Source organism: Xiphophorus maculatus, chromosome 5 (genome assembly GCF_002775205.1).
Source record: "Xiphophorus maculatus strain JP 163 A chromosome 5, X_maculatus-5.0-male, whole genome shotgun sequence".
NCBI lineage: Eukaryota > Metazoa > Chordata > Actinopteri > Cyprinodontiformes > Poeciliidae > Xiphophorus > Xiphophorus maculatus.
The window spans coordinates 19,613,936-19,638,917 of record NC_036447.1 but is presented as its reverse complement, the minus strand read 5'-3'; the positions used below and the strand labels follow the sequence as shown (position 1 = coordinate 19,638,917).

The following is a 24,982-nucleotide window of genomic DNA, read 5'->3' as shown; positions in this document are numbered from 1 at the left end:
TTTTCTTCGGTTGATTTGTTTGTGAATGAAAGGCGGAGGTGAAGTGAAACTTTCTTTACAGTTTCTGCTCGCTGTAAATTAAAGTTAATTTGTTCCTGTCAGCTGATTGTCTTTACAGTTTTCTTTATTTTCTCCCAGAGATGAACTTTTCACCTATGGCACTATGTTAATTAATCAGCTGATGTTGGAAAGATTACTCCTTCATCTGACTATGGAGGTGTTGCAGAGAAATAAGACCAACGGATTCACCGTATGTCTTTTTAACCAGTTAATCGAATAAGTTATGCAGCATGTTAATGTAATTAAACTCTCATTATTCTGTATTTGTTCAGCTGAGGAGACAACACTGCCACCTGCAGGAACATAAGCATTAATTACAGCAGTTAGTATGAAAATATTACTCTGAAGGCAGAGGCTGTTAAATAGTGGTAAAGTTAGGCATTTGGTATGAAAATTAGCTGCATTAGGCATGATTCTGACATCTGGATGGCAACAAAATGTTTCCCATACGATTCTTGGCATGTGTGGTATATGAACCAGCACACACTGGTGAACTGCACCCGCTCTGTTGTCTGGTGGCTGCAGTTTACCAGACATGTAAACTGCAGCCAGTTTAGACAATATTCTAGACATAGATATTTAGACAACACTCTTAAGAATGCCAATCCAAAATGAAATAGCTGGGATTTCTAGTTTTGAAATAAATTATTACAACCTAGTATTCTACAACCACAAGCAGTCCAAATGTACCTTACATTATAAGAGGTCAAATTTATAGTCATAATTATGCCAGAATAGTTGATGTCCATACACACACAAAAAAATTCTGATTTATGCTAAGGCACATCTGCCTGCATAATTTTGACTCCGGGTGGTTTCGGGGGAAAAAAGTCACAATAAACTTAACCTTGTGCACTTATTTCTTGTTAAAGTCCTTCAAAGTTTGTTTTTTTTAATTACACTGCACTGGTAAAAGTGATAAGCGGTAAACTTCTGATCACTGTGTGCATGAAGTATAACTACAGTCATTGTAAGCCGATAAAACTTTAATAAGTTGACAGTAAAACTCAGGTTTATAGGCCAAGGTGTACGATTTAAACAGAGAGGAAATAGATAAGCGGGCTGTACAAAAAGCCATTTTTGATCCGGGTGACAGGCGAAAGGAGTGTCAGTCTAATCTAAAATCTAATCTTATGCTCTAAACAATGATCTCAGGTATTTGTTAAGCGCTGCCTTCAAAAAAGCGAGAAAAGAAACTGCATGTAACTATCAGAAAAATCACAGTTGACAGTTTAATATCCTATCTAGGGTTTTGCGAAACAGCCGCCTCCTGATTTCAACGGTCCCATGACAGCAACAATAACATGAGGCAGAAAAACGCAGCAGTTCATTGGCTCTCTGACAAATCAGCCAAAAGAAAGCCGCACACTGATTGGCCACTGAGTTTTACGTCCCTCCCCGACGCTGCAACTTGTCACCACTTCCTGGTGTGACTGCTGGGTAGAACGCATTTGCTGCTGCATCAAAGATGGGACATTCTCGGCACATATTTGGTTCTGTCAGGGTTAACATTGTGGGAAAATAAGCGGCAAGTTGACAGAAGTGAAAGCGGAGAGCGGGTGGCGGCTGCCGCGGGCAGCGTTAACCCTCGTCGCGCTACGCACCTCCTGCTCTCTTAGCGCTAACTTGCCCCCTCTACCATATTCTACAGCGCTAGCTGGTTAGCGCAAATAGTAAATATTAGCTTCTCGGGCGAGCTTTCTCGTTGTGGATTGCTAAAATGGCCACCATGGAGAAGCTAATGAAGGCCTTTGAGTCTCTGAAGTCATTTCAACAACAGCAGGGACCACCGACAGCAGAGGAGCTCGTTCAGAGACAGTAAGTGTGGTTTTTAGATGCCACAAAACGGACACCGCTGCGTTACAGTTAGCCTAGCTCGCTAGCGATGCCAGTGCCCCCCCGCCCCTTCCCCTCCTCCCCAGGATAGTTTGTATATTACTACATAATCTGATCTTCTGTTTAATATCATAAGGAATTTCAGGAATATTTCTTTATTATATTAGCGGGGCTATTTCTCATCATGGTTACAGCCAAGCTTATATGTGTTGTGATCAACGCTTAAGCCGATTCACTGACGCTCACGCACCTGTGCGGGGTCAGAAAGACCAATTTAAAGCATCTTTGATTGTGTTGTGATCTAGATTTGTCAGAAAGCTTTAGAACGATCTGTTTAAAATGTATAACACTCTTCAAACTACGACTGCAGACCAACGTAGCTTCATAAAAGGGGGCAGGTTCACTCATTGGAGTGATGTAATGGTACCATCCTGATGGAGAGCTGGGAGGATTCTGTTCTGGCTCTTTGTGATGGATGATATAAGTTAATTGGACGTACAGTAGCATACCCACAGCTATGGGTGCAAAGTCATTAATTTTAGATTTTAATATTAAAGTTTGTAGTCCTGCAGAATAAAATTAGTGAGAAATGTAATATTTGTATTTCTAGTCCCATTTTTATTTGAAATACACTGTTTTTCCTTTGCTTGCTTCTGTTTGTCTCTTACTGTATGTATTAACATTTATTTTTTTTATTGCATAGTTTTTTATAATCTGTTGGGTTGCAAGTAAAGACATGTTCAAGGAAATTAATAACTGCTTTTCTTCCGTCCTTCTCTGCTTCTCTTTGACATTGTGAATTTGTGATGCTTTTACAGAAAAAAGGAGCAAGCTGCAACAAAAAAGGACAGAGTGACCCATTGCCTGACGATATGTGAAAACATTGTGGCTCAATCTCTGAGGTAGGCCCTGATAAAAGGACTAAAATTCCTTCTCATTAGTGGCCTTTCTCATCCACTCTACAGTGGAGAAATCCTACTACAATGTTTTTGTAGTTTATGTTTTCAGATTAAGTATAGAAGGTAAATGCTCAACCAGATTCTTTTGTTTGGCAGTATTCATTTAAAATGTTTGTATATATCTACACACATGCAAAAATATGGCCTAAATCAAGAGATTTTTTTTAAAGACAACGTGACGAAGGAACAATACTCTTTCAGACTTTGAAGAGCTGCCTTCGAGTTAGATTTGTTTTAGAACCAAAGGCAGAGAAAATAACTACTGCTAGGAAATGCGTTTTTGACCACAACAAACCAGTTCCCTTAGAAGGAGAAAGCTTTATTAATATTACACAACTTTTTACATTTTTGTTATCAGCGACAATAATCAGTCATGTGTTTTAAGAGTAGCGTGGCCAAAACTGGTACAGGAACAAAAATCAGTGGTAAGGGGTTGTGATAAAAAAAAATCTTGAAAAAAACAAAATTAAAAAACTTGAAATTGAAGATAAGATTTTAGTTATTTGTACAGATTTCTGTAAAAACATTGGCCCCGTCCTGATCAAATTAAAGAATTTAGTTACCGCTGCACTGACTGGTTTATTTTATAAGCACACCATGACAGCACTCAAGTGTCTAGCCCCAGTTTTGTATATTAAAAAGACAATTTTGTTGCGTTTTGTTTTTATAGACAGCTTTTGCTTACTTCTGCATTTACAATATTTGACATGCAAAGGCATCCTTAGTGTAACGTTGACCAAATCTTCTAATTATGTTAGAATTAGAAGATTCTAACATCAGTAGAAGGAATGGAGGCAGCTTCTGGTAATTTATGTCAGTCAGTCATTTATAAAAGTCTTCATGCTTAATAATTGCCTGACTGTTTGTGTTTTTTTGGTGCCTGGAAACAGAACATCTCCAGAGTTTCAGAAACTGCTCGGGATCGCAATGGAGATGTTTCTTCTCTGCAGCGATGACAGTGAATCAGATGTCCGTATGGTGGCTGATGAGTGCCTGAACAAAATCATCAAAGTGAGTAATATTTTGTAAATTTTGTCATTGTCCAAGTTTTGAAGCTGGATTTTGTTGTTGTGTTCATGTTCACTTTTAACTAGTTTCCACTTGGAGAAAATCTGACACCTAGCAAATTTCTTTTTTGGACCAACTCTTCTTATTTAACACGAAAAGAGAGAAACTCGTACTGAACTTGTATAAGATAATATGGAAAAAGTATGCAGTTGCACAAAAATATGAAACAAAAATCAGATAACCTGACCTATTAGCTTTTATTCAAAACAGAAAAGCAGCAATTATTCCCACTGCTGCTAAAATATAATGTTGTTTTTCCAGGTGTGAACATTGTATCTAAACTTGGATAATTTACATGCGACATTTAGTATTAAAGGAGGCATGTTCTCTGGAGCGATAAATCATGTGCTTCTCTTTGGCAATAGAATAGAATAGTAATAGACTTTGCCTGTTGCCTGGAGAAAGACGTTTCCCTGATTGCAAGTGTGCAGTTTGTTGTATAGGGGGTTGGAAGAACTTGATGTGATAATTGTTCCTGTTTTGAACTTTTAGCTTTCCACATACATTTGTGAATAGCCATGCCTGTAACAAAGTAGAACATCCAAAGATTTGTGATCTTTTTGTTGAACTTTAGTCTTTAATCTTAAAATTGCTTGTAACTAAAAAAAATAAAATAGCCATGGTAAATTCCATTTGTTCTAAAAATACAATTGTAATTGTGCAGAATATCTTAATAACTGTTATACTAGAAGAACAGTTATTAAGATAACTATAATTATTGTATCATTTCTGCTACTTACTAGACTCTTTTTACTCCCCAGGCTCTGATGGATTCGAACTTGCCTAGACTGCAGCTGGAGCTGTACAAAGAAATTAAAAAGGTATTAATTAAGGCTCAGACCTGGTTATGTTTTGTTGTTTAGTTCATTTTAGTCACAAAAGAGAACTGTAAAAGTTCAGTGCTTTGTTTAATGTGGTTCTCATACCTCAACAGAACGGTGCCTCACGGAGTCTGAGGGCAGCTTTGTGGAGGTTTGCTGAGCTCGCCCACCTCATCCGACCCCAGAAATGCAGGTAATGCTTCCTTATGTTAATATTTATTTTGACACCAAAGTCTCAGTTAATGTATCTAAAATTAAGGCCTTAAATTAATTGAGAAACAATAAGTTGGTCTTAAATACATTATTCACAGATCTTAAATTTTGTTTTGAAAGAACTCTTTTGTCTCATTCTATGTAGTTTTTCTTTTTTCTTGCAGTACTTTACTATTACGCATAACTTAGTCGTGTGCACTCACCTGTACGGTGTTCTGTGACTCAAGGCGGTTGTGGCTACTGGTAACTAGCTGCTAATATACCGTTGCTAACAAGATTTAAGCCAGCTCGCTGTTTTGGAAAGTGCAAAATTATTGTCGGTTGGCTGGATGGTGTTTGTCTTTGCCATTGACTCAGTTCTATTGCGAACCCATATGGTTTATTTATTTGCAATTTTCTTTTGTATCATTTTTGCTGTGACAGAGATCTTAAATTCCATTCATTGTTAAAAAAGATCTTAAATTTCAGTTTTAGAAACTTGCATAAAGCTAGCATTAGGAAAACAAATAATTAGAACATATAGTTGTTAATTGCAGTGTCAATTATCAACAACTATAGAGTTTTATTGACCTACATTTTTATCCTTCTCGTTTTTGTTTTCCATTATTATTTTGCTCTTTTGAGTTGAAATATGTTGTTGCAGGAAATATGTTGTTTACAAGTAAGGATGAAAAACATCATCGTGTGAATCTTTTTAATTTTGTCATGTTTGTTCCATGTATTTCTGTGGTCCAGACCTTACCTGGTCAACCTGCTGCCATGTCTCAGTCGGATCACCAAGCGTCAGGAGGAAACCGTGCAGGAGACGCTGGCTGCAGCAATACCCAAAATCATGTCAGCGTTGGGAAACTTTGCTAACGATGGCGAGATTAAGGTATCCGACTCAGATGAGCTTATTCCTCATTGGATGTTTGTTGTTAGTGATCCTCACACTTTTGAAACGTGTCATTGTAGCACTGTAACTTTGTGGTTTTTTTCAGGTGCTGCTGAAGTCGTTTGTTGCCAACCTGAAGTCCAGCTCTTCCACCATCAGACGGACAGCGGCCAGCTGCGCCGTCTGCGTGTGCCAACACTCCAGACGCACAAGTTACTTCTACACTTGGCTCCTTAATGTGCTGCTGGGTAGGTCACACATAGACTGAAACACACAGAGTTGATGTGTGATTTTTTTTTTTTTGTTTTACCATCACAAGGATCAATTTTGTTGATTTACAGCGCAACTGAAACGATTGATCGTGATGAATCATTCATTGAAATAATTGTAATCAAAATTAGTAATTGATTCATTGTTAACTGGAGTATTGCTGAAAGAACAATACAGTCAGAGCAGTATTAAGATAGCATTTTGCTTTTAAGATAAGAAAAACCAAAACAATTTTTGTCTGTAAATATGTTCTATCTGGAACTCCTGAAGTGTCATAATTTTAGCTTCATCTGGTTCAAATTGTATGAGGAAATTATATGACTATGAATTGGTTAATCCAGAAAATAAGCAATAGACCACATCTACATGTTATTGATAAGTTGAGCAGAAGGGGCTGAACTTTCTGCTAGTAAGATACTAACAATATGTGGTTAGTATTTTGTGTTATCTGCAGAAGCATTCTTTTCTACAAATAATCAAGTGTACACTTGTTATGTTAGGGAGTGCTACGTTATTGCATTTTAGGTAATGAAATGTTTATTCTCTTATTTAAAAATGGAATTTAATTGCTTATTTGCATCTTTTAATAATTTTCCAATGTATAAAAAATGACTTAAATGAAAAATCTGCTGAATGTTGCAATTATTTTTGTCTGAATAATTGATAGATGAATCAATAACTAAAACAATCGTTAGTTGCAGCCCTGCTTTACTTGAAAAAATAAGCTAACTCACACATAATCTGCCACGTCTTCTCCTTTAGGCCTGTTGCTTCCAGTCGATGATGAACACCCTAGTCATCTTATTTTGGGGGTGCTGCTAACTTTTCGCTACCTGATGCCCCTGCTGCAGCACCAAGTCAACACCAGCAGCCTCAAAGGGAGCTTTGGAGTGATGAGGAAGGAGGCCGATGTCCAGCCAACACCTGAGCAACTCCTACAGGTCAGATCAGTCGTGTTTATTTGTATGTATTTGTGTTTTCATTCTCTTTAGCTGAATAATTCCTGTGTGTCTGAAGGTGTACGAACTGACGCTGCACTACACGCAGCATTGGGATCACAACGTGGTCACAGCCTCCCTGGAGCTCCTGCAGCAGATGTTCAGGACTCCCCCGCCGGAGCTTCTGCACGTGCTCATCACGGCCGGCAGCATTCCTCACGCCACCGTGTTTCGTCAGGACACGGAGAGCCGCGCACGCTCGGGCAGCATCCTGGAGCTCATCGGTAATCCCATCAATCTATTGGGACAGATGGTTCATCCCTCTAATGCTTAGCGATATGGGCCTTCAAATATTTACTCAGTCAACTAGCACTTAGCGCACCAGTTGACTGGCTGTCTCAGGTGGCCTTTAGTTCATTCATGCACACTGATCTAGTCAATCTGTTCTCCATTCCAACTTCTGCTTTGGTTTAACTTTTTGTCACTGTCTTTGCTCCTTAACTCGCCTCCTTTTGTCCATGTATGAATATCTTTGTTTCCTGCAACACTCCATCGGCTTTTGCTGCTTTTTTCTCTTACGTCTTGTTTCTGTTTGCTGTTTTCCTGACTTATGCAGCGGGGGGAGGGTCTTCCTGCAGTCCACTTCTTCTCAGGAAACAGAGAGGTGACTTGTTTGTTTATGTTGTGCTCACCTCGACTTACGCTCTCTAGTTTAATGGAGGTCCTGGGCAACCATACCTTCAATTTAGTCTCTTAAGGCCGTAGATTTCCATACGTGTTTCGATTCTTCCAAAAAAAGAGTATGCAACCATATCTTCCTGCTGCATGCATCATAAACTCTTTACCTGAGAATAAATCTGAACTTTCCAGGTAAAATTCTTTCTGGAGAAGAGGATGGGTTGGAGGACGATCCCGAAAGAGCAGAAGTCAACGCTGGAGCCTTCACAGGTGAGACATCTCCATTGTCTGCAAAAAAAAAAAAAGTATAATATGAAATTCTGCAAACACAGAAGGTTGTGCTCTAGGAACATAAATAAGATACATTGCAGAAATTCACACAAACCTTGATGTAATTAATTGAAAGTTTAAGTTAAACTCTTTTGGGCTCTAACAGCGTTTCTTACAGGATTTTCTATGTTTGGGTCCATCCATCTTCCCTGTCATAAAAAGCATCCTCGTAGCATGATACTACCACCACCACTACAGAGGATGCGTAGTGTTAGTTTGGATGGGATTCAAAATGCGCACCACAATTTTTCACTTGCGGAGCTTTTGGGCTCGTCTCAATGTCATGCTTCACGCTGGTTTTATATTATTTTAAAATTATTTTTAGTATAATTTTTCCGGTTACACGATGCATCAAACCGTATCAAATGCTTTGTCCACTTAGTCAGACAGAGTTAATGCGGGCGGCCGCACGGAGATCAGAAAAACTCGAGCAACAAACTTGAGCAGCCACAACAGTTTCTGTTTCTGCGCAGTGCAGCGCATTTGACTCATCATGCAGGGCCGGTCCTACTCTGTATGAGGCCTGGAGCAGAATTTGACCTAGGGGCCCCTCTTCCTGCTAAAAACATCAGCACCTCTAACAGCTCCTGTGTTAGAGGGAGGGGAAGTAGATTAATTGGCCAACCTAAAAAGCAATAAGTTATAAATGCAGTTTACTAATTTGTATTTGGGAACAAACAGAGCTCAAACTCAAAGATTAAACTCACAGCATCAGATTATAGCTATGGTAACAAAACAATCTAACTGTTAAGATTATTCTTTGAACTTTTACTTAGTAAACTTGCCAGCTCCTTAACATCTTAAATTTAAATGTTAAATAATTTTAAATATTTTAATTTATGTATGCTGAAACCATTAAATCAAATTTAGCAGCATTGATAATGTCAATAAACAAATGTTACATTTATGTATCTCTGGTTTGTGTTAAAATATTAGTCTTTATGGGGCCCCTGAAGCTCTAGGGGGCCTGATGGAGCCTCTGACTTAATTTGGATTAAACAGGAGTGCAAATAATTGATATTCATTTTAATTGTATTTTTGGATTAGTTGTTTTTAAGACTAGTTGTGGGTTTAAATAGCGTTTCGCTGGCGATGTTTTCCCGTAACTTATAATTATCCAGTAATATTTTTACTTTTCTTGTCGACTTAACATCTTTTAATACAAAAACATGGTGACCGCCGGTGGACCGCCTCGGTTCTCCGACCACCGGGCGTAGCAAGTTTTCTGGGGGAAACCCTGTACACCCAAACTAAAGCAAAGCAACATGTGGAACATTTTTAAATAAAATATGTTAAAATATGATGTTATGATTTTGTGTTGAGGGACCTCATGTAAACTTGTTAAGAAACTTGAGAATGTGCAAAGAACATATCGTCACGTGCTCCAGTGTTTATTTATTTATCTTTTTATATAACAGTCTGTTAATTCTCCTTTCTAAGTTTTTGAGACGACCTTTGTTTTTAAAGTTTCTTCCCGTGTTCTTTCGGCAGACGGCTCGTCTGCTGCTCAGGTCGACATCATCACAGAGCAGCCGCGCTCTTCGCAGCACACGCTGCAGCCTGGTGACTCTGTGGACCTCAGCGCCTCCTCTGAGCAGGGTGGCGGAGGCGGCACATCCGCATCAGGCACTCCCGAGTCACCCAATGAAAACGAGGAGGAAATGCTGAGTCGAAGTTCCAGCGGCGCCAACGTCACCCCGGAGACAGCCGACTACACAACACCAGAAAATGCCACCCCTGAAGGCGGGGGGCCGCTCGGCGAAGGCGGGATGGCGCTGGGCACTAATGATCGATCGCTCCCACCAAGCGACTCCTCTCAGACGACCACAGAGGGACCGGATTCGGCCGTGACACCTTCGGATGTAGCAGAACTGGTCAGTAGAACTCTGTTGCTATAAAATGCTTTTCTTATGGATCTGCTGTGTGTTTGTGTTTACAGAAAACTACAGTTACACTGATTAACTCTGACATGTGAGGGAAGCTGCTTTTGTTTTTAGCTCAGTAAAATCACAAACTTACTATTTCCCTGTGAAACCATTTTTGGTAAAGAAAAGAAAACTCAATTTGGGTATTATATTCACCAATGACATTTAAAATAAGCAAGAAGGAGACTAGGAGAGACATCAGCAGGACACCTTTGACTACACTGATGGAGCTACAAGCTTCAGCGGCTGACAGACAACAAATGTTGTTCTTCACCAGTCACAGCTTTATGGGAGAGAGGCAGTGAGAACGCCGCTGTTGATTAAAAGTCAGATCAACTTGACAACAGCTTGCCAAAAGGCCATGGAGAGTCCCTATGTGGGACTCTCCATGGTCAAGTGGAAGAAAACTTTGGGATGATCAGTCTGGAAAAGTCTAGAGTTTTTACTTAGCAAATGTTTATGAACCCTAATGGCTAAATCAAAATGTAACTTTTTAGCTACATAACTGTAAATGACTGGAATCAGCAATTCAGTAAATGGTTCAAACTGTAAATACCAATGTAAGACTTAGTCCTGGAAAAAAGCCATGAAGTTCATCTTTAATCCTCCCGTGGTCTTAAAAGACCACAAAAGTTTTTTACTCTGTGCGAGGTCCGGCGGGGTCACACTGACCGCTTGTGCTCTTTTACAAGCTTTTTTTTTTTGTATGTGTGTAGTTCAGGAAATTGACAGTCTGACAGGACAACCCCCACGCTTTCCAGCTGCCCATGACGTTTTCTGTGCTCCACCTGAGACCGCGTGAGGGTTAAGAAACAATACATTTTAATAGAACCGGAACAAGTTGTCAGAAATATTTTTCTCCTTTTCAGGCCTGTTTTCTCATAAAACACCTCTAATACAGTCATCACTGAAGTCTTTGGTTAGCAACATTTTCTTCCCGCAAAACAACAAGACCCCAAACCAACTCTTGTCCTCTCTAATGGTTTTGCCTTCCCCCCTCTTTATCCTTGTCCACACCTTGCCGCAGTCGCGGCCCTCCCTGCAGCAGGTAGTCGAGCCACCTCCGCTCTCGCCGACTCCCACCGAAGGTCCCGACGCGCCAGGCAGCAGCTCCTCTGTCTACACTGCTTTTTTCTCCTCGTCGTCTTCTCTATCTGTCTCGTCCTCTTCCTCCTTCTATGCCACCTCCTCTTCTAGCACTAGTGACAAGGTCAGGTGATTTGAAAAGAGAGAGAGGCGCCTGCTTGTTTCTGAAATCTTTGGCTTCCCTCATTCGTTCTTCTTTCGTTGGCTTGTTCGTTTCTACCCCTGCACTCAATTTCCTGGGTTGTGATGGCATCTTTTCCTCTTGTTGTCATGGACGGTAGCTTATGCCTCCTTTACTTTTCCCTAATTTTGAACGATTCTCTCTCAAAAAGCAGATGCTTTTGAAAGACTGCGGTTATGACCAAGGATGTGACTGGCTTGCAGTGAGTTGTAAAAGATGAAGCATGAAGAGTTGTTTTTCCTTTTTTTGTTCATCCTTAGATCAGATTCTCTGTTATTTGAAGATACTGCTGAAGACTTTTGCTCCAGTGAGAACAGCAAAATTAAAGCAACATGTATTTGAAGTCCCTTCATCTGGTCAAACATTTTTAAAAATTAAGCTTAGCTTAAAATATTCTAATGAGAACTTATTCCTGTTAGAATAAAAGCAAAAGCTTGATTTTCCCTGTATTATAGAAGCTGCATTTGTGTGAAATCACCAGCTCCCTGCTTTCTACTGTATGTACTTGATTTGCTGTAAATTGTGTTTTCAAGCATGATTGAGTAGACCTTTCCAAAATGCGTGTTTCATGTAAAGTTTGGATTCTCTCTCATGTACCCTTCTTATTTTCAGCAAATTGGATTCAGTAGTTTGAAATTTGACGTGTTTCTTTTGCATGCTGGTGTTTTTCCTACTGGGAGAATCTTGGGCTTTTGTTGGAGTTTTGCTTGTGAACTGAACTTTTAATTCTCTCATGAAGACGTTTTGTGTGTCAAACTAAGGTCCTGGATGGCAGCGAGAGCCAGTACTCCGGCATGCAGATAGGAACACTACAGGATGAAGAAGATGAAGGAGCAGCATCTTCCTCCCAAGAAGAACCCTCAGAGCCGTTCTTGCAGTCGGCCCTCGGTAGGCAGGCAGCTGAATATGAAAACCCATGTAGGTCTCTGTCATCCTAACCAAGATGTTTTTGTGTCCAGCTCTGAGTAAGCCTCATCTGTTTGATGGCCGAGGTCACAATCGGCAGGGTTCAGACAGCAGCGTGGACCGCTTCATTCCCAAGGATGAGCCTGCTGAACCCGAACCTGATAATAAAGTACGTCCACGACTGTGGTCAGTGATTGAAGAAGTAAAATCACGATTTGTTTCTGATCATGTTAAATTTCTGGCAGCCGTCACGGATAAAGGGTCCGATTGGACACTACACAGACCAGGGGGCGGAGCCACTGGTTCACTGTGTGCGACTTCTTGCTGCTTCCTTTCTTCTCAGAGGACACAAGAATGGTGAGCAGCTGCTTCAAGCAACGGCTTGAAATTGAATATGTATATATTTGCAAAATTAGGCTGGATACTAGACTACAATTTTATCTTTTCTAATATTTAAGAGTTTATTAACATAAACCTAGGATTTAAAAAAAAAAATCAAAGTATAATGAAAGTTATTATGACGCCGGTCTATCAAAGTAAAATACGTTGAGGATGCAACTAATGATTTTAGTAATCGATTATTCCATTATTTATTTGGAAAATGAGAATTTTAAAAAATGGGCCCATTCTAAAGATTTCTTTCAACTGCTTAAGCCTTTTTTGTAAAATATTAGAAATACATTAGATGATAGAAAAAGGTGCTTAAAAGGACATTTTGTTCTTTACACAATTGGAATCAGATGAAGCTAAAATTATGCCATTTGAGGTATTCTAGGTAGAACATTTAATTTTTTTTCTTCTTTTTTTCATATATGCAAGATGTATATATTATTCTTGCACAGTTTTGGCTTGGTTACTTCCCTGTGGCTGTTGTTTCATCAAATGGGCTTTTTATAGTCTGTATACTCAAAAAAAAGTATGCAGTTAACTCAGTTAATAATTAATGTTTGTTTTTTTAATTAGTTGAGCGTTATTTCCATAATCTATTAATCATTTCAGCTCTAAAATACTCTTATTCTTAAGCCTTTTCACACATAGTCATGTTACAGTTTCAGCCTTGTGGGTTTCATTGCGTTGTGATGATACACAAAACTGAGTTGACTGGAAAGAAGAGATTTTATATTTTTGGAGGATTAAGAATCCTAACTTTACACAATTTATTTTACATAGGACTGCCAGAGCGAATATTGTGGTAACAATATGACTTACAAATGATTAACTAAACAATATGAATGTTTCACAGAAAATGTAGATGGTAGATGGTGTGTAGTTTATGGATTGCATAAAATTTCAATGAAACCAATTTTGTGCTTTTAACTTGCAAAAGGTTGAATAAATGAGGGTTAATATTTGTCAATTTATGTCTAGCCATACAAGTGTTTGTTTATTGTTTCTTCAGGGTTGATTCCTGATAAAGAGGTTCGAGTGAGTGTGAAGGCGTTGGCGGTCAGCTGCGTAGGAGCTGCAGCAGCGCTGCATCCTGAAGCATTCTTTAATTCTCTCTACCTGGAGCCACTGGATGGCGTCCCAGTTGCAGGTGTGACGGCAAATTCAGTTGTCAAAACTCTTTTGATTGTGTTTGGGTTAAAAAAATCATAATCTGTTGAAGAACGTTGGCTGTCGTCTTAATCCCATAACAGGTGAATACATGTGAAGTTGGTTTAATGCAGGTGGGAAGGTATATGTAAGACCAGAGGAGTTTCAGACTTTGCCAGCAAAAGTTTAAGTATTGATAGAAACTGTAAAAAAAAAAAAAAAACATACAACAAAAGACAGAAGAAACGATTGATTTAGATATTGATGAATCAATCAATTATTTTAGTGATTTAATTGGATAAAACATTTGGCACATTCTGCAGATTTTTCATTTAAGCCTCTTTTATAAAATATTAGCTACAGAGAGAAGATGCAAATAAATGATTTCATTCCTTTTTAAATAAGGAAAAATGCCTAAAATGCAGCAAAGTAGCATTCATTTAGTAAATGGTAGATCATTAAAAAATGCTTCTTTAATCAACATGTGAAAAGCTCAGACCTTTCTGCTCAACTTAACATCAGTACAGTTTGGTGTTGTTCTGTTTATTTTTAGATGAATTTATTAATGATTGGGTAGCAAAAGGTGATATTTTTTTTTACAGAATAACTTAGTGAAGCTAAAACTATCCCACTTGAGGAGTTCTGGGTAAAATGTATCTGCTAACAGAGAAGATTTTTTAATCTTAATTACAATATATATATATATTTTATGTACAGTTTTGGCTTAATTACTGCTGCGATTGTGTTCTTCTTTCAGAAAATGATTTTTTCTTGACCCTATATAATTGCATTAACAATGAAACAATTACTAAATTAGTTACTGATTATTTCAATCATCGATTAATCACATTTCATTGGATTAATCAATTCAGCCCTAGTGATAATTATCAAAACTGTTGAGTAGGGAAAACAGTTTTGATCATTTTTCTGCCAGCTGTAGTCTGACAGCTGTTTGGTCTGTGCCATTGCAGAGCAGCAATACATTAGTGATGTTCTGGGCCTCATTGAACACGGAGACCCCCAGATCAGAGGGGCCACAGCCATCCTCTGTGGAGCCATCATCCAAGCTGCGCTTACCAAAACACGTTACAATATTCACACCTGGCTGGCCGGTGTGCAAAGTACAACAGGTTTGTGTCTTTTTTGTTTTGTTTTTTTTGTGTTTAAGTTACTGCTGAGCTGATACGAGGCTGAATGTTATTCCTGGACTCTGCTCTTCAGGTAACCCTCTGTCCCTGGTGGATTTGGTGCCTTTGCTCCAGAAAACTTTAAAAGACGAATCCTCGGTCACCTGCAAGATGGCGTGTGCTGCAGTCAGGGTAGGATGGGCCTGCAGGAGCGTCAGTGGTTTGTGTCCGTTTGTGTTACTGAGTCTGTGTTTGTGGTGCGTTCCAGCACTGCATCATGACGCTGTGCAGCAGTACGCTGAGTGAACTCGGGTTGCAGCTGGTGATAGACCTTTTTGCTCTGCGGGATTCTTCCTACTGGCTCGTTCGCACTGAGCTCCTGGAAACTCTGTCCGAGTTAGACTTCAGGTGAGATTTGTTCCTTTTGACTGCTACCGACATGTGTCTTTGCTTCCATTGTACATTTGTTTTTTTTTTTTTCTTGTTTTAGATTAATTAATTTCTTGGAGAGAAAAACTGAAACTTTGCACAAAGGAGATCATCACTTCACTGGGGTATGCTGCCACCTCGGCTTTTCTTTGTTTGAAAGTAAAGGTGGATCATTGAGAGATTTTATTCCGAGAAACTTGTCGCGGTCCTAAATTTGTTGGAATTTCTTTAGCGATTACGGATTCAGGACAGAGTCCTGAATGATGTGGTGATCTATCTGTTGGGAGACGACGATCCAAGAGTGCGACACGTGGCAGCCTCAGTTGTTAGCAGGTATGCTAGCTCTTTTGTATTTGAACAACAAGACCACACCACTATATAATCCAAGATCTTAACCCAAATCTCTATTTTTTTTCTCCTGCGCCTCTTCCTTCTAGACTCGTTCCGAGATTGTTCTTCGACTGTGACCAAGGCCAGGTAGATCCAGTGGTGGCGATCGCCCGGGACCAGAGTTCAGTCTACCTGCAGCTACTTATGCATGAGACACAACCCCCGTCCCAGTTCACAGTCAGTACAATCACAAGGTATTGTTCATGAAACTGAAGGATAGTGTCACGTATGTTGAAGTTGGCTTCAAGGTAAATGGGAGAAAACTTTTCTCTTTCCTTAAGGACTTATCGAGGCTACAACTTTTCTAACTCTGTGTCCGATGTCTCATTGGAAAACAACCTGTCCAGAGTTGTTACTGCAGTCTCCCATGCTTTCACATCTTCCACCTCCAGAGCGCTAACTGTAAGTTTTCAGAAAAATGCTCAGTCATTTATTATCTCTGTTGCAAGTTTCTGATGGTGTTTTCTTAAAGGGGGGGATGTTATTTGTAATCTTTTTTTTTTAGCTTTATACCATGTTATAATGTTATTCCCTCATCAGAAACATATTTGGAGTGTTGCTTTGATTCTTTTATGCATGTTAAGAAACATTCCATTATGCCCTTTACAAACATAAATGGCATAATAGAGGAGCATTGCTGTGATGACTTGCTGAAGGCAGGAGCTTCTTAAATAGACAGAGGCTAATTTCAAGACGTCAAACTGCAAAGTCAAATTTCTTTGAAGTCATATATGAGATATATGTATAGCGTTTTTATTACAACTGAAAGTAACAGCTACCTGATTGTGCTGTAAAATGGCACTATGTTCCTGGAAAATACATACTGCTACCCCTGTAAGGTATTTAAACATTCTCCTTCTTTCTCTGCAGTTTGGCTGCTGTGAGGCCTTGTGTCTTCTAGCATCAAATTTTCCTGTTGGTACCTGGAGTACAGGCTGGCACTGTGGCTACATTAGCTCTAGCAGCAACTTTTCTTCTCGTTCTAGTCTCAACCGCAGCAGAGGCAGGACACTCAGGTTTGAGAACCTTTGTTAAAATAAAATCTCCCTTAATGGTTTTTGTTTTCCATTCATCAATAAACTGTTAAGCAAAATTTTGATAATCCTGTTGTTATAGTTTATCTCAGAGCAGCAACGCTCCAGCCTCTTTGGCCTCCTCCTCGTCTGCGCTGGATTCTGAGCGGAAGACGCTGACCGTGGGACCGGCCAACATGGTGCTCTCCTTGCTGTCTTCTGCGTGGTTTCCTCTGGATCTCGCTGCACACCAAGATGCACTTGTGCTCTGTGGGAACCTGCTTGCATGTGAGAAATTTATGTTAAATTTTCCATTTGATTTGCAGAATTGGTCCTTTTCATACCTTGCACATGTACAGAGCTAAGTATCTCTGTTTTTTAGCTAAGCTAAAAATCTTTCAAAAAAAGATTTTTGCTTAATCTTTTGAAATAAAGAGAAAAGTATTGGTTCTTAATAGATATCACTGTTCTCAGCTGTGGCTCCTAAATGCTTACGCAACCCCTGGGCTGGAGAGGAGGAAGGAAGCACTGGGAACACTGGTGCAGGCCCAAATAAAACAGAGGAACCCTGGACAGCCCTGTCAGAGCGCTCCCTGGTGGCCATGGTGGAACAGCTGTTTTCTCATCTGCTAAAGGTTCTCAACATCTGTGCGCACGTTCTGGACGACACTCCGCCAGGACCAGCAGCTAAGGCAAGCCCGACAAAAAACAGCTTATATTAAGTTTGAGTTTTGTCAAAACTGTATTATGGCCCCATTTTGCCAGCAGTATTCTATAAGATTCCTAGGCAAAGTTTTGAAAAGTATGGGTTTTGAGTTTTATTCTAAATTTAACTTGGATAAAATGTTAGCACAAAATATGAAGAAATAAAATAACACTAAAGAAAATGATTAGAGTTGTATTATAACTTAAGGTTTTTTCCAACTATGTGATCATTTGAGTACTAAGAGAAAAATAATTGATATCTCACTGCATTTTTCACCCTAAATACTTCTTGGATCATGGAGTTAACCTGGACAAGTGTTTTTTGAAATAAGTTGTTTTTATTTTTAGATGCCAATCAAATATTGGGATTTTTAAACTGATTTTGAAATGAACTAAATATATCACAGACCAAACAACAAATCAGATCAAGAGGTTCAGACAAATTCTCCATTTCAAAATTTCAAAATTTTTGATTTTCTTACAAGAATTTAGAAATTTGATTTTAAATAATTTCATATATTTTTATATTATTGCTGCATATTTGACAAATCACAAAACAACAACATGCTTATGTTTGCTTCTGATTCAGCAGTGAAGTAAAGGGCTAATTCAGTTTTTAAAAAAATCCTGACCAACTGTCTTTATTTCCAAAATATAAAATATTATTATCCTACATTGAACATGGATTCTCTAAGTTTGTTCAGAAATGTGAAAAATGGAATGATTTTAGGAACAAGGAAGACACAACCTTTTTCTGTTTTGTATCTTTATTTTTCTAGGCTGCTCTCCCCTCTCTGAGCAACACACCGTCCCTCAGTCCCATCCGCAGAAAAGGGAAGGAGAAGGAGACGACCGAGGCCACCGCTGCGCCCATGAGCCCAAAGAAGAGCACTGAGATCAACACAGGTCCATCCACAAATCATTGTCCTCCAACATGCATAACGTTCATAGTTTATAAATGAATGTTTAAAAAACTAAAGTTTTCAAGGTTTAGAAAAGGTAAAAAAGATTTTAAAAGCTCTTGATTTCTGCATGAAGTCCTTTAAAAGTACTTTATATTCAACCTGCACAGTTTTGTAATTGCGCTCAGTCTAACGTTTGATTACGGCCTAACTTTTACAGTTTAAACCAGATATTTAAGGATAATAAAAAGTCACTTACACATTTTTTTCTCGCTTTTTGAAGCTAAATCAGACCAAACTTTAATTGTTTTAGGTTAGTTAGAATTTCCAAAATTATTTCTATTTGCTAATTTCCAGAAAACTTGGTGAGAATTTTTCTTGAAGAACATTCTTGAACCAGGTCAGGTGCTATAGAGACATGAAAAAAATTATTTAGTTTAATTTAATTTCTCCCTGTTGGAGAATGTAGAATACTATCTCAATATATTATTAATAACAGTAATAAATAATGTCATCAAACAGTGAATTGAAACTGTCTTTTTCAAGTATTTTGTATTATTTTTATATTCAAAGTGTGGTGCTTTAAAAGTTTGGAGTCCTACCTTGAAGACGCTTGAAGAGTCCTTGAATTTTACTGTGGGAAAGATGTGCGGACCATGAATTGTGCATTGTCATTTTAAAGCAGGCAGGCAGGCGGACAGCACCACTTCAGCAGCTGTGAACAAATCCATCACCCTGGGCAGCTTCTACCACCTGCCTCCCTATCTCAAGCTCTATGATGTCCTCAAAGCTACACACGCCAACTATAAGGTCAGACCTCTTGTCCTGCTTTATCCGAGCTCTACACGTTTCTTGTTAGGTTGCAAAAGTTGTTAAAATTGTTTGTGTTTTATATTTTCCCTACCAGGTGACGTTGGATCTCTACAGTAGCCAGGAGAAGTTTGGAGGTTTTCTGCATGCTGCCTTGGATGTTTTGTCCCAGCTGCTGGAGCTGGCCACACTACATGACATCGGAAAGGTCAAGTCTGTCTTTTATTCTAAAAGTTATATAAATGATTGAAAAAGTTAATGTTATGCTTCTTTTAACTAGAAACAGGCAGAGAATGAGATGATTGTTTTGTTAAAGAAAGTAATAATCTGTCTTTTTGTTTTTCCATAGTGTGTAGAGGAAATTCTGGGCTACCTGAAGTCCTGTTTCTCCAGAGAACCGACCATGGCCACTGTTTGTGTGCAGCAGGTTTGTAATCTTAAGTTTAGATGTGGTTCTCTCACAGTAACTGTGTGTGGAGGTCCTCATGGTTGTGGCACTGAGCGGTGTGCTACATCCGGTACTCCTCCACACAGAGCGAGGCTGGTTCCTGCCGACAGGGCCTGTAAAGGCATTGGTCTCCCTGTGCGATGGTTCCATACACTGCTTTATAAGAACTAACTCATGTAGTCCTTATTTGGCTGCTTTGTCAGGTAGGTAAAAGCAAAAAAATAAGTCACTGTTTAAGTCAAGGTGATGGTTAAAGTGAAACATCATGTTCATATTTTGGTTATATTGCAGATTTTCAGTTTATTTGTGCTCTGAAAGGTTTTGGATTTACTCTGCAGCTGTTGAAGACGCTGTTTGGGACCAACCTGGCTTCCCAGTATGAAAGTGTGCTGAGTGGACCCAGCCGCTCCCAGGGCAAAGCTCTGCGCCTCGGCTCGTCTAGCCTGCGCCCAGGCCTCTACCACTACTGCTTCATGGCTCCGTACACGCACTTCACCCAGGCTCTGGCTGATGCCAGCCTCCGTAACATGGTGCAGGCTGAACAGGAGCAAGATACATCGGGGTAACGTTGCCTTGCTCGTTTCGATTGTATGACACGTATTATTTGTTTTTGTTTGCATAGAGAAGAATAGACATTAAATGCCAGGGCTAGATTTTCACATTTTGTCACATTGTAACTACATGCTACAAGTTATATTGTAGTTATTTTTATTTTCCGTATTTTTTATTTGCACTGGGAAAAAACAACCCTCCAAAGTAAATTGCAGCTGCTAAAAGACTTGCAGCTGCAATTGCATGGAAAAGTTATTCTACAAAGGCTTAATATAAGTGCTTGTCATGTTTTAACATTATATTCTCCTTTGTGTTGCTAAACCACATGAAATGTAGAAACAAAATGTGAAAAAGTTCAAGTTGTACGAATGTTTCTACTATAAAATCTGCCAAGTTCACTTATTTTTGCTCTCTTCTATGTTTAGATGGTTTGATGTTATGCAAAAAGCATCCAATCAGCTGAGATCCAACATCGCCAATGCTACACGTCACAGAGGAGACAAGGTGCACCTAAATTATTTTTTTTGACGGCTGATAGCATGCTTTAGATTTTTCATATATTGATGCATGCTATTTTTGCCCTGAGATTAATTTAATACCTTGTTTTCTCTCAGAATGCTATTCACAACCACATCCGTCTGTTTGAGCCCCTTGTGATCAAAGCTTTGAAGCAGTACACCACCAGTACCTCTGTGGCTCTGCAGAGACAGGTTCTGGACCTGCTGGCCCAGCTTGTGCAGCTCAGAGTCAATTACTGCCTGCTGGACTCGGATCAGGTTAAAAACAGTTTTTTTTTTTTTCATACTTGTATCTTCAACTTCCATCATCGTTTTCCGTAATGCAACCATTTTTTTCTATGTTTCAGGTCTTCATAGGCTTTGTCCTGAAGCAGTTTGAATATATTGAAGTGGGCCAGTTCAGGTTTTTCTCTTTTCTTTTTTCTTCTCCTCCTCTGAAACTCAGAATCTGTCAACCGATTTAACTGTTGCTCCTCCTGCTCAGGGATTCTGAAGCCATCATCCCAAACATCTTTTTCTTCCTGGTGCTGCTGTCTTACGAACGTTACCACTCCAAGCAGATTATCAGCATCCCCAAGATCATCCAGCTGTGCGACGGCATCATGGCGAGCGGCAGGAAAGCGGTCACCCACGGTGAGAGGACACGCAGGAAAGCATGCCATTTACCACAATTATTGACATCTCTTCCGCACAGTTTAATTTTTTGTTCTTTCAGTGTGTATTTTTGAAAGTAATCTTCCAGAAATCTAATGAGTAATCAGGTTGTGATTACTTTTTTGTTTTGTTTTGTTTTTTTACAGCCATTCCCGCCTTGCAGCCTATAGTTTATGATCTTTTTGTGCTGAGAGGCTCAAACAAAGCAGACGCAGGCAAAGAGCTGGACACTCAAAAGGAAGTGGTGGTGTCCATGCTTCTCAGACTTGTGCAGTACCATCAGGTATGCAGAGAGGCAACAACAGCAGGCTAACGTTATCCTAGGTTCTTTAGTATTCATACCTAAATGTGCCTTCATGCCTTTTGTTCCAGGTGTTGGAGATGTTCATTCTCGTTCTGCAGCAGTGTCACAAAGAGAATGAGGACAAATGGAAGAGACTGTCCAGGCAGATCGCAGATGTTATTCTTCCTATGATTGCGAAGCAGCAGGTAATTGTTGAGCAGAATATTCATCTCTTGCTTCTCAGACTTGTGCAGTACCATCAGGTATGTAGATTCCTGATGGTACTGCATACCTGATGGTACTGCACCATCTTGCCTTAATCTTAAATAAGGCAAGATTAATCATCCTGATGTTCTGTGTCCTGTTTTTCTTACGTCACAGATGCTGCTGGACTCTCCAGAGGCGTTAGGAGTGTTGAACACCTTGTTTGAGACGGTGGCCCCCTCCTCTCTCAGACCAGTTGACATGCTGCTGAAGAGCATGTTCACTGTCCCTATCACCATGGTGAGAATACATTGCCAAAAGTAGTCTAGTTGTGCAGAAAGCATCTACAAACATTTCTGAAAAAATGGCTCACTCTCTGGCCTGGCCGTTGCTTTCCAACGCTCATCTTGTGCTCCAATAACAAATCTGCAGTTCGTCTGTTGATTAGAAAATAATAAAAATACGTCCACACCTCTGTAGGCATCTGTCGCTACAGTCCAGCTGTGGGTGTCTGGAATCCTGGCAGTGCTCAGAGTACTCGTGTCCCAGTCCACTGAGGACATCGTCTTGTCTCGGGTCTACGAGCTGTCTCTCTCCCCACACCTCCTGTCCTGCCACACGATTCGCCGCCTGCATCAGCAGAACCCGTCCCCCAGCGACCCACCCGCCACTGACGCCAGCTGTGACCAGGAAGCCAACGAAGATGCACAGAAGGTTCCACCTGAAGAAACCTTTGCAAGGTGGGTAAACTCTTGAGTTTCTTAAAAGCAACATGGCAAACTGTTTATAATGAGTAAACCATGTTATTTTCTTTCATTTTTTAAATTCAATTGTCTACTTGTTTGTTCTTGGTTTGCTTTTTAACTTTAAAAAAAAATTCCTCGTCCCTCTAGGTTCCTGCTACAGCTGGTCGGAGTGTTACTTGACGATATTTCTAGCAGACGGGTCAAAGTGGACATTACGGAGCAACAGCACACCTTTTACTGCCAGCAGCTGGGAACGTTGCTCATGTGTTTCATTCATATTTTTAAAAGCGGTGAGTAAGCTTGTCGCAATAAATTACATAAAAAATTTAAATGAGTTTGTTCATTTACATTCTGATAATTAATGTTTTTTGAAAGGCAATCCATCATAATCTATTTTATTTATGATTTTGTTTCCGTGTTTTTTTTCCCTATTGTTTCTGGTGTGTTTTTATTTTGGATATTTAAAAAGATCTTTCAGTTCCAGTGTTGAGAGTTCTTTACAAAGTTAAAGTTTGTAAAAAGTATGTCTCATGTTTTTACAATGAAATTCACAAAGTGCATTTCAACTTTTGTGTTTCCAGGAATGTTTCGCAGGATCACGGCTGCAGCCAGTCGGCTCCTGAAGGGCGAGGGCAGCGGACAGCCGGGTCCAGAGGCCGGCCTCTACTACCCTTTGGAGGGGCTGAACAGCATGGTGCAGAGCCTCGTCACCACCCACCCGCCTTTGGTGCTGCTGTGGTGCCAGGTGCTTCTCATCATTAACTACACTAACTATTCGTGGTGGGCCGAGGTTCATCAGACTCCCAGGTGAGGAGAAACAAGATGGGATCCTTTACTTTATAGTATCACTCTCATAAATGTTCTGTAAATGAACTGATAAAAAGCTATGACGTTGTGGTTCATTGTATGAATTTATTAAAAGACACACTTTCTTGCTGTGCCTTTTTCCCCCTCCTTGTCAGAGGTCACAGCCTCTCATGCACAAAGCTGCTAAGTCCACACTCCTCTGGTGAAGGACAAGAGGAAGAAAAACCAGAGTCCCGGTTAGCAATGGTCAACAGGGAGATTGTACGCAGGGGAGCTCTGATTCTCTTCTGTGACTACGTGGTGAGAATACAACTACTATTAAAATATCATTATCTAAGAATGCTTTTGTGCAAAAAAAAAAAGCAAGTAGTAAAAGTCTTTTGTATAGCCTGCATCCTAATCTGTTCAAGGAAACATAAGATGTCACCTTTAGACTCTTGGCGTCTGTGGCAGAAAGTGGATCCAGATTTTTTGCTAAATTGCATTACTTTTTAGTGTCAGAATCTCCACGACTCGGAGCATTTGACCTGGCTGATCGTCAACCATGTGCGTGACCTCATCAGTCTTTCCCATGAGCCTCCAGTACAAGATTTCATCAGCGCTGTCCACCGCAACTCTGCCGCCAGCGGCCTCTTCATTCAGGCGATCCAGTCTCGATGCGACAATCTCCCCACTGTAAGATTAAAAACGTCCTTTTTCCTCCTTCTTCTCCTCTGCTGAAAATCTACATTATTTTATTTACTACTTCCCCGTTTTCCTTATTTACTTTGCTTTTCTTAAATCCATAGCCCACCATGTTAAAGAAGACTTTACAGTGTTTGGAAGGCATCCACTTGAGTCAGTCTGGTTCTCTGCTCATGCTTTATGTGGACAAGCTGCTCAACACGCCGTTCAGGGTTTTGGCTCGCATGGTGGACACGCTGGCGTGCCGAAGAGTGGAAATGTTGCTGGCTGAGACGCTGCAGGTAAGATCCAGAGCAGCAGGAAATGTGTTGTAGAAGTGTAATGAAAATAAATACTAAGAGGTCGACTTTTTTTTATTTAAAACAATGTTATAATGGAGCAGTGGCCTGATTGTTTCCATATTTACACTGCTACAGAACAGCATAGCCCAGCTGCCTGTGGAGGAACTGGAGAGAATTCAGGAATACCTCCAGACCAGCGGACTAGCTCAAAGGTATTCTTTCACACGTGGTTCAGTTTTATTGTTTTTAAATAAGGAAAGAAACAAATCTAAGAATAATGTTGTCTCCTCTGTTTTCCTGCGGCAGGCATCAGAGGTTCTACTCCCTGCTGGACAGGTTCAGAGCCACTGTTGCTGACACCAGCAGCCCAGCACCTCCAGTCACGTCCCACCCTCTGGATGGGGACCCACCTATAGCCCCTGAAAAGGTTGTTGCTGACAAGGTAATGATTGTTATCGAAAGTAAATGACATCAGAATTGTCCTTGAGAATGGGGAAAATAAAAACAAAATTTTGTTGGAAACTGTTTCCTTTTTTTCTAGGAGTGGTATGTTGCTCTGGTGAAGTCGCAGTGCTGTCTCCATGGAGATGTGTCCCTGCTCGAAACAACAGAGCTCCTCACTAAATTACCTGCTGCTGATCTTTTCTCTGTCATGAGCTGCAAGGTAAATAAAACTATTACGTTAACCCAAAGCACCGGCTTAAAACACCCAATGGATCATAGTGGCAATTATTCATATTTAAATTAA

The 24,982-nt window shown here is 39.9% G+C and overlaps 1 protein-coding gene and 1 non-coding gene across 6 annotated transcripts in view; both read left to right on the top strand.

The window, feature by feature from the left end:
* The first annotated feature begins 1,483 nt into the window (after positions 1–1,483).
* Positions 1,484–24,982, top strand: part of htt (huntingtin) — a 38,666-nt gene continuing 15,167 nt past the window's right edge. For 2 of the 5 annotated variants that reach the window (XM_023333609.1, XM_023333608.1), the window contains exons 1-47: positions 1,484–1,878; positions 2,715–2,798; positions 3,746–3,866; positions 4,685–4,744; positions 4,858–4,937; positions 5,693–5,831; positions 5,938–6,079; positions 6,864–7,042; positions 7,119–7,323; positions 7,656–7,703; positions 7,910–7,987; positions 9,539–9,921; positions 12,001–12,127; positions 12,199–12,314; positions 12,391–12,502; positions 13,545–13,682; positions 14,653–14,811; positions 14,903–15,000; positions 15,077–15,216; positions 15,299–15,362; positions 15,470–15,570; positions 15,675–15,821; positions 15,909–16,029; positions 16,498–16,643; positions 16,744–16,928; positions 17,115–17,332; positions 18,125–18,251; positions 18,930–19,057; positions 19,155–19,265; positions 19,407–19,484; positions 19,844–20,067; positions 20,483–20,561; positions 20,672–20,833; positions 20,923–20,978; positions 21,060–21,208; positions 21,376–21,512; positions 21,602–21,718; positions 21,894–22,016; positions 22,197–22,456; positions 22,610–22,752; positions 23,044–23,269; positions 23,425–23,569; positions 23,765–23,944; positions 24,058–24,234; positions 24,370–24,446; positions 24,541–24,676; positions 24,776–24,898. In XM_023333609.1, coding sequence (XP_023189377.1) covers positions 1,781–1,878; positions 2,715–2,798; positions 3,746–3,866; positions 4,685–4,744; positions 4,858–4,937; positions 5,693–5,831; positions 5,938–6,079; positions 6,864–7,042; positions 7,119–7,323; positions 7,656–7,703; positions 7,910–7,987; positions 9,539–9,921; positions 12,001–12,127; positions 12,199–12,314; positions 12,391–12,502; positions 13,545–13,682; positions 14,653–14,811; positions 14,903–15,000; positions 15,077–15,216; positions 15,299–15,362; positions 15,470–15,570; positions 15,675–15,821; positions 15,909–16,029; positions 16,498–16,643; positions 16,744–16,928; positions 17,115–17,332; positions 18,125–18,251; positions 18,930–19,057; positions 19,155–19,265; positions 19,407–19,484; positions 19,844–20,067; positions 20,483–20,561; positions 20,672–20,833; positions 20,923–20,978; positions 21,060–21,208; positions 21,376–21,512; positions 21,602–21,718; positions 21,894–22,016; positions 22,197–22,456; positions 22,610–22,752; positions 23,044–23,269; positions 23,425–23,569; positions 23,765–23,944; positions 24,058–24,234; positions 24,370–24,446; positions 24,541–24,676; positions 24,776–24,898 — 6,447 coding nt within the window. In that variant the 5' untranslated portion in view covers positions 1,484–1,780. The remainder of the gene's footprint in view (positions 1,879–2,714; positions 2,799–3,745; positions 3,867–4,684; positions 4,745–4,857; positions 4,938–5,692; positions 5,832–5,937; positions 6,080–6,863; positions 7,043–7,118; positions 7,324–7,655; positions 7,704–7,909; positions 7,988–9,538; positions 9,922–12,000; positions 12,128–12,198; positions 12,315–12,390; positions 12,503–13,544; positions 13,683–14,652; positions 14,812–14,902; positions 15,001–15,076; positions 15,217–15,298; positions 15,363–15,469; positions 15,571–15,674; positions 15,822–15,908; positions 16,030–16,497; positions 16,644–16,743; positions 16,929–17,114; positions 17,333–18,124; positions 18,252–18,929; positions 19,058–19,154; positions 19,266–19,406; positions 19,485–19,843; positions 20,068–20,482; positions 20,562–20,671; positions 20,834–20,922; positions 20,979–21,059; positions 21,209–21,375; positions 21,513–21,601; positions 21,719–21,893; positions 22,017–22,196; positions 22,457–22,609; positions 22,753–23,043; positions 23,270–23,424; positions 23,570–23,764; positions 23,945–24,057; positions 24,235–24,369; positions 24,447–24,540; positions 24,677–24,775; positions 24,899–24,982) is intronic. The other 3 variants (XM_023333610.1, XM_023333612.1, XM_023333611.1) reach the window with 3 other exon arrangements.
* LOC111608750 lies at positions 19,531–19,660 on the top strand. Its single transcript, XR_002752838.1, has one exon.